The following is a 6973-nucleotide window of genomic DNA, read 5'->3' on the forward strand; positions in this document are numbered from 1 at the left end:
GTACGCAGTTTCGCAGTGGCTTGAGAATTGACAGCTCGCGAGGAAAACATGAAATTTTATCGTTTAATCGGTTTTCCAGTTTAATGTGATAACGGTAACACAGTCTACTCTCTGCAGCACGCTGTAAGAGCTCTCATGCTGCAGCAGCATGAGAAATCGATTGCACGACTGCGTACATGTCTTCGCCCTGGCACTGTTGCTCGAGATATCACTAGCACCGATTCGCCATGCGGAAACCATCAACGTTACTCGCAGGTATCGACAGTACATGTGATTCTCGTAAGCCGTCCCGTATCCATCCGTCCTTGGTTTCTCGATTTATGACGTTAGAAGCGGGAAAATACACGCTAAAAATTCTTGCAAAATACGTAGAAATACAAAGATATGCTCACAAAATGACACTTACAATCGACTGGGTATATCCGTACAGTTCGAACGTTTCCTTTCGCTCTGACAATTATTAAATTACCGTAAAATTGACGCACACACACACACGATATACAACTTACCTTGTTAACCTATATTTTCTTCTGATTTTATCTCGTAAATTTTATTCATTGATTGTTAGAACAAGAAGAAAGTATTCGGATTATTCATTACAATTTGCTCAAATGATCGCAAGTGTTATTTTATGGATATCTTTTTACTTTTACGTATGGACATCTTTTTACTTTTATTTTGCAAAAATATTTAGGATGTATTTTCTCATTCTTCTGACCTCAAAATGGTCATGGCGAAAAGCCAGGAGCCTTAAATTTACAACTCGTCATAAGTTCACTCGAGTTCGACGTTTCCTATCTAGCAAATATTATTGACGTTGAAGACATTATTAATAAGTTATTTGACGTCATCCTAGGTACTTGTTCTTTGAACATATACTTCTAAAAAATTCTACATTTCTAGAGTGAAACGAGAGATATCCGAAGCTACTTCACAGCCGAGACAGAATGCCAACTACGACGCGAAAGAAATCCAAGAAGTAAACTTGAAATACGAAAAAGGTAATGGCAATGTTGAAGAGAACAACACATTTCTCAGGCAGAAGCGCGAGGTCCCGAGAAACTTCTTGAATTCCATAGATGACGATTTCCTACGATCAAATGTTGAAAAATCGGTCGACGATAACGCAGTCAACCATTTAAACTTGCCCGATTCAAATGAGAAAGCGGATTATGCAGAAGAAGCGGACGACGAGATAACAAGGAGACGAGAATACGACGAGGACGAGGAGACGAGCAACCTCGTGCGTTTATCTCGATCTGCCGATCTCAAGTACATCGATCAGGACGAAGGATCGAGTCTGTATGACGACTACGAGGTGAAAGATGTCGCGAAACGCGGCGCGGAAGATTACGAGGAAGTGGAAGAAGACTCACCAGATGTGCTAGAAGACATGGCCGCTGTGCGAGAGGAAGAATCGGCAGCGGATGAAGCTGAAAGAAGGGAAACGCGTAGCGACGCTCGAGTGAAGAGGAATCAAGCGACTTCAGGATCGCTTGACAACAACGTCAAGTCGAATGCCAGCGATTTACTGGTGTCTGAGGGAATGAGAAGCAGCGAAATCGCTTCAGAGCTTCGGCTCGACTCAGGAAACTTGGAAGAGTCAAAGGTGGACGAACCTTCCTCACGTCAAGTTTCTAACGTCGAATTGTCGAGGGGAATTGACGAGCCGTTGCTTCCTAATAACGGTGCATCCAATAAGCTCGTAGGATTCGCGTCGAACGAGGCAGTTTCGAGCTCGAGCGGCGCTTCAGCCGAAGACGCGAGCGTCGTAGAGAAACGCGCGGAGGAACGGATACGACGGAAGATAGACTCGATGAAGGACGAGATCCGACGCGACATCGAGGCGCAGCGACGAATCCGGGATATCCAGGAGAACAACGCCAAGTTTGACGAGCTGCAGGAAGAAGAGAGTCGGAACTTTGCAGATAACTCGATCGAGAAGCGTCAGAGTATGGCCAAGAAGAGATCGATACGCGACGTCGAAGCAGTCGCCTCTTCGAAGAACGCCGACAAGAAGCGATCTCCAAAGCGAGAATCGTGCGAGAAACCGCAACGTCGATCCAGCGAAACCGACAAGTCAGATAATAAGTCGAGAAAGCATTCGTTGCGTGAAAAGCCGAAGAGACGATTCGCAAAGCATCGCGACGAGTCCTCTAAACAAAGTCCGTCGAAAGGATTCTTCAAGAAGAAACGCGAACGCGCCAGAGAAACGATCTTGGTGAAGAAAGATCGTCAGCGGGCGAAAAAGAAGCACTCGAGAAGTTATGCGTTGCCGTCGGGCGGAAGTGACGGGAAATTGGGGAATGAATTAGCCCTGAATCAGGACTTAAATTCCTATCTTCGTGCGAATGATGAAACGGTGAGATCGAATGGGAATTACGGGAAAAAACCGACTAAACCGTCTATTTTCGCGCAAAGTATCGCAGTTGCAAATGGAAGATATAAAACAGCTTGATGAAACAAGCTCTTCTTAAGGCTTCTGCGTTCCCTCGCCGCGGCCATCTTGATTAATCTTTGGAGGATCGGAGCCGATATATCGGCGCGGTGTTAGGTTTTTCTCCATTCAATCCAATGACATTGACAAAAAAGTTCTAGCATTTAAAATAAAAAAGTCGATAAAAAAATAGCCGGTCCTCAGAAGATTAATAGCGTTAGAAACGACAAAATATATGCCCAACATTTTTGCGAAATATGTCGAAATAAAAGGTTATATTCATAATTTATATTTAAAGATTATATTCGTAAAACGACACTTGCGATCGATTGAACACATTTGTACCATAAAATATTTCGCAAACTTTCCTTTTACTTTAACAATCAATAAATAACCGTAAAATTAACGTGATAAAATCATGAGAAAAGATTGCATGTCACGTTAATTTTATCACGTTTATTTATTGATTATTGCAACAAAAAGGAAGTTCAGAATACATATATGCTTAATCGATCTTTTTTAATGTTCACTTTATGGATATATTCGTTTATTTCAGCAAGAATTTTGGGCATGAGTTTTCTCGCTTCATGCTAGATGAACTGTAGTGGCGATATCTATTATGTGCTTGTACATTAAATCAAACTGGACAAAAAAGTTCTCTATTTTTCTTCCTTAATAACTTTGTAGATCTTTAGTTATATTAATTAGATAACATTAATATATTACCGCGAGTGACCATTCGCCAATCTTCTTTAATTAATAATTAAAAATCTATAAAGTTATTAGGAAAATGGTAGAGAGGACTTTTCTGTTCAGTTCGACCTAATGTACCAAATCTCGCGTGATCATTCACAATTCATTCTTTAATTAATATTTCGATAATTATTGCGAATATCACAAAACGGTACATATTTTATGTTCATCTCAATCCGTACTATGCCTCCACGAGAGCTTCGAAGATTGACACCCTGTATATTCGACAAATAATGCGAAACTATCACAGGTACAAGCGCCTCTGCATCTTGTTAACGAAGGCGAGAGTAACGAAGAAGGACAGAGTTCTGTTGGACGCGCGGATTCCTTGGTATCTCTCACGGGCAGCTCGCAGGAATTGAGTCCTCGTTTAGCTAAAGAATACAAAGAAGCCTTCGGCGGCTTACAGAGCGAGTCTGGTAACTCTCTGGCCAGATTCAAGAGGGTTAAGCGCGTGCTGGGTGGCCCTGACGCGAAAATCTGAAATGTTCGGGGGCAACGTGCGTAAAATACGATATTTCCCGTCCGACGCACGGTATTCGAAACGAGACACTTCCAAACAAGTCGCATAAAATGAAATTACGCGAGATAGATGTAACGATAAAACTTCATCGTCGTAGTAACGAGGGACTAACTTCTAAGGACTAAGTGGTAGGAATGTAGACGACACTCTTGTCGGGACATCACGCAGAGTCCTACGAGAGCCGGATAACTCGCTAATTGGGGTAATTAGAGACGGGACTCGTAGCTAGAGTGGAGTGTAATGGTGCACATTAATTATGAGACACTCGGAGATTGCGAGTCGATTTAATTGTAGCCTAAATGAACGATATATAAATTCTTGACAAAAGTGGATATCTATGCTTTCCTCTACCGCTAATTATTTATAAACGTTTTACGCCGGCCGTGTAGCGCGTCAAAAGATATAAAACGAGTTTGAATTGCTTCTCTCAGACGCTCCTTACATCTTAAAATATTACAAGCTATTTAAAAAACATTTTTCGCAAAGTAAATTGCACGATCGCCAACGTCGCTTTTATGCGCACACGGTATACACACACACACGCGTTTGCGCACGCGTTCGTCTCCAGTAATTCATTAACTTTATTTTGGTAAATTTAGTTTATATTATATATATATATATATATATATATATATATATATATATATATATATATATATATATATGTGTATTAACAGACAATAAAATTCAAATTAATCGATTTAACTTCCGCAGTACATACTAGAGAAACATTATATACAACAGTGACTCATCGATCGTCGGAAGGCGTTACTTATTAATTATCACCATAGAGCAATCCGGGAACCCGAAGAACGCGATGATATGAGCTATCGACAGCTTAATTTTTAATTAAAAAAGAAAACCCGTTAATCAGAATGAGTGCGGCTTGCAAGTGAAAGGAAAGACTCCTCGAACATAGAACACAGTCGTCTCTCTACTTGCAAGCCGCACACGACTCATCCATCAATTACTCTACCTCTAACATATCGTTACATAATGTAATGCGACGCGGCGAACGGGACAATAAGCAATATTCATTATTTTTTCTTTCTCACGGAAAAAAACAACGCGCGCGCTGGTGTCACGTGACGAATGGAAATGTGCAATTTTGCAGAGGCGTCCGAAATATATCGCAAGGGACATCATGGATCATCGGCGTCCACAGTGAGAATTCGCTGCGCAAATTCGCATCATACCACGGGCGTTATTCAGCACGGTCGTTAATCATCGCGTTCTACGAGTCGGCTCTTAGCGCCAATCGAGATAAAGAGATAAAGAGAGAGAGAGGTACCTAGGCAAAGACACAGACGCTTTTTTTTCGTAGACGTTCAAGATTTAATTGATAATAAAGTTTACGATTAAACACGAAGAAGACACATAAATCGTTAATCGTTTCTTCTCTGTTCCTCCGCTCGTTCCTTATTCTCGTTTTTTTTTTTCTTTTTTGTGCGCTTACATTATGAACGCCGGTAAAGGGCCGGTGGTTTTGCACCGCGAGTGCGCCGCGCGTCCGATAATATTCCGAAGTATACAACAGTCCGCCCCTGCCTCGCTCTATAATCGGTACTACTTTACAACAATATAAAACAGTTATGTACATCGACGGCTAGGAGGATTCGAGAACGATGAAATACGCTGGAGGGAAACCCCGGACGCCTACGTCCGGGAGTGTGTTTCCTCGTGGGTGTGCGTGTATGATGTGGGTATGTGTGGTGTGTGAGGGAGCGTGGTACGTCTCGTCCACCCAGGCATTGCGTTTCTGAGACGTCGTTGCGAACTTAAGAGAGAAAAAAGAAACACAGAAGAAAGAAGAAGAAGAAATCGCAAGCTCGCGTCAAGGCGAGTCTGACGAATGACGGTTCTCGCGCTCGAAAATTGAAATTTATCTTTCTGGATCGCGAACGAAATCGAATCGCCGAGCGCCGCTCAGATTACAGATCTGACGTGTTCGAAGCCGTGACGCATAGCGCGACGTTATTCTGTAGACAAGATTGATCTCTTTTTTTTTTCGTGTTTTCTCCTCTTTTTTTTCGAATGTAGACTGACTCTCGTAACACGCATTGTAAAATCCGCACGCGCGCGAACGAACTAGTTGGTCGTTGACACGTCGACGAGGTCGCACGTGACATTTCTTCGCGCGCAAACGCGCCGTCCACTGTGTGATCGACCTTTTAATTAGTTAGATTAGGGCGAATATATCAGTCTGACGAAAAGGCTCGTTAGTAAAACGCTCAGGCACCGATCGACTTCGAGGGAACCGTGGATCGCCGCGCTCCTATCCCACCCGATTTCGTCCCTTTGTGTATCGTTCTCATCCGCTTCTCTTGAACGCACGAGGTCGGTGGGGATCGATGAAGAAGAATGTGTCGAGCGAGATCGAGTATGAATATTTATTCGTAGAAACACGCTCTAAGTTTCTTCTACGACCTTTTTTCGTATGACGTAGTACATCGCGAGACGCGCTTCTCTCTCTTTTATACGTTATTTTTGCACTTTCTCGCGTGTATCGCGTTGAATCGCGGTAAAGAGAGCTCACTTTTCGTACACAAAGCGAACGAAGTGCGAATCACGACGAGGGACGCGTTCGCACTCGGAGTATACACGAACGGTGAATATAGTTATTAGATGCGGATGTGCAACGACTGGCGAGTTACATACGCATGGGTGTACATAGTAGCCGCGCGACACGAGCCACACATGGCCGAGTAACGTGACGGATTTTGGCTTGGTATTTAGTGTGTGTCAAGAAAGAGCTTTTCTTTTTTTATTTAAAAAAATCGATGTTTGAGAAATGGTGTTCACAATAATATAGTACAACAACGTAACGATATTACATAGGTAATGTGTATATAATATTATTTATATATAATAATAGGTAATTTTCTTCTTTACCACAGTAACATGGCTATATACAAATATTACAAATTTCTTTCCCTTTCATTTAAGCCCTCACGGATCGACGCGCGGTTCGATCTGGTGCGAGTCTACGCAGCGAGATCTTTCTGCCTATCTTATTTTTCTTTAATTGCACGTTACAACAGGCTCGTGATCTTATTAATCTTAAGCCAGTCTCTCTCCTCCCCTCGATGCGGTAGACCAAGGGACAGAGAGATAAGGGGAGAGAGAGAAAGAGAGATAAGGGGAGAGAGAGAAAGAGAGATTGTGTGTAAAAGAGTGTGTGTGTGTGTGTATATATATATATACACACACACACATATATATATATATATATATATATATATATATATATATATATATAT

At 42.1% G+C, this 6973-nt stretch overlaps 1 protein-coding gene across 1 annotated transcript; it reads left to right on the plus strand.

Annotated features, from left to right (window-relative positions):
• Positions 1–2594, plus strand: LOC116840853 (transcriptional regulator ATRX homolog). Its single transcript, XM_032808124.1, has 2 exons — positions 1–255; positions 904–2594. The coding sequence occupies exons 1-2, from the start codon at positions 149–151 to the stop codon at positions 2456–2458; spliced, it is 1662 nt and encodes a 553-aa protein (XP_032664015.1). The 5' UTR covers positions 1–148; the 3' UTR covers positions 2459–2594.
• Positions 2595–6973: the final 4379 nt, after the last annotated feature.

This window comes from Odontomachus brunneus, unplaced genomic scaffold, assembly GCF_010583005.1.
Source record: "Odontomachus brunneus isolate Ranch 3 - 2012 unplaced genomic scaffold, Obru_v1 Obru_scaffold_012, whole genome shotgun sequence".
Lineage (NCBI taxonomy): Eukaryota > Metazoa > Arthropoda > Insecta > Hymenoptera > Formicidae > Odontomachus > Odontomachus brunneus.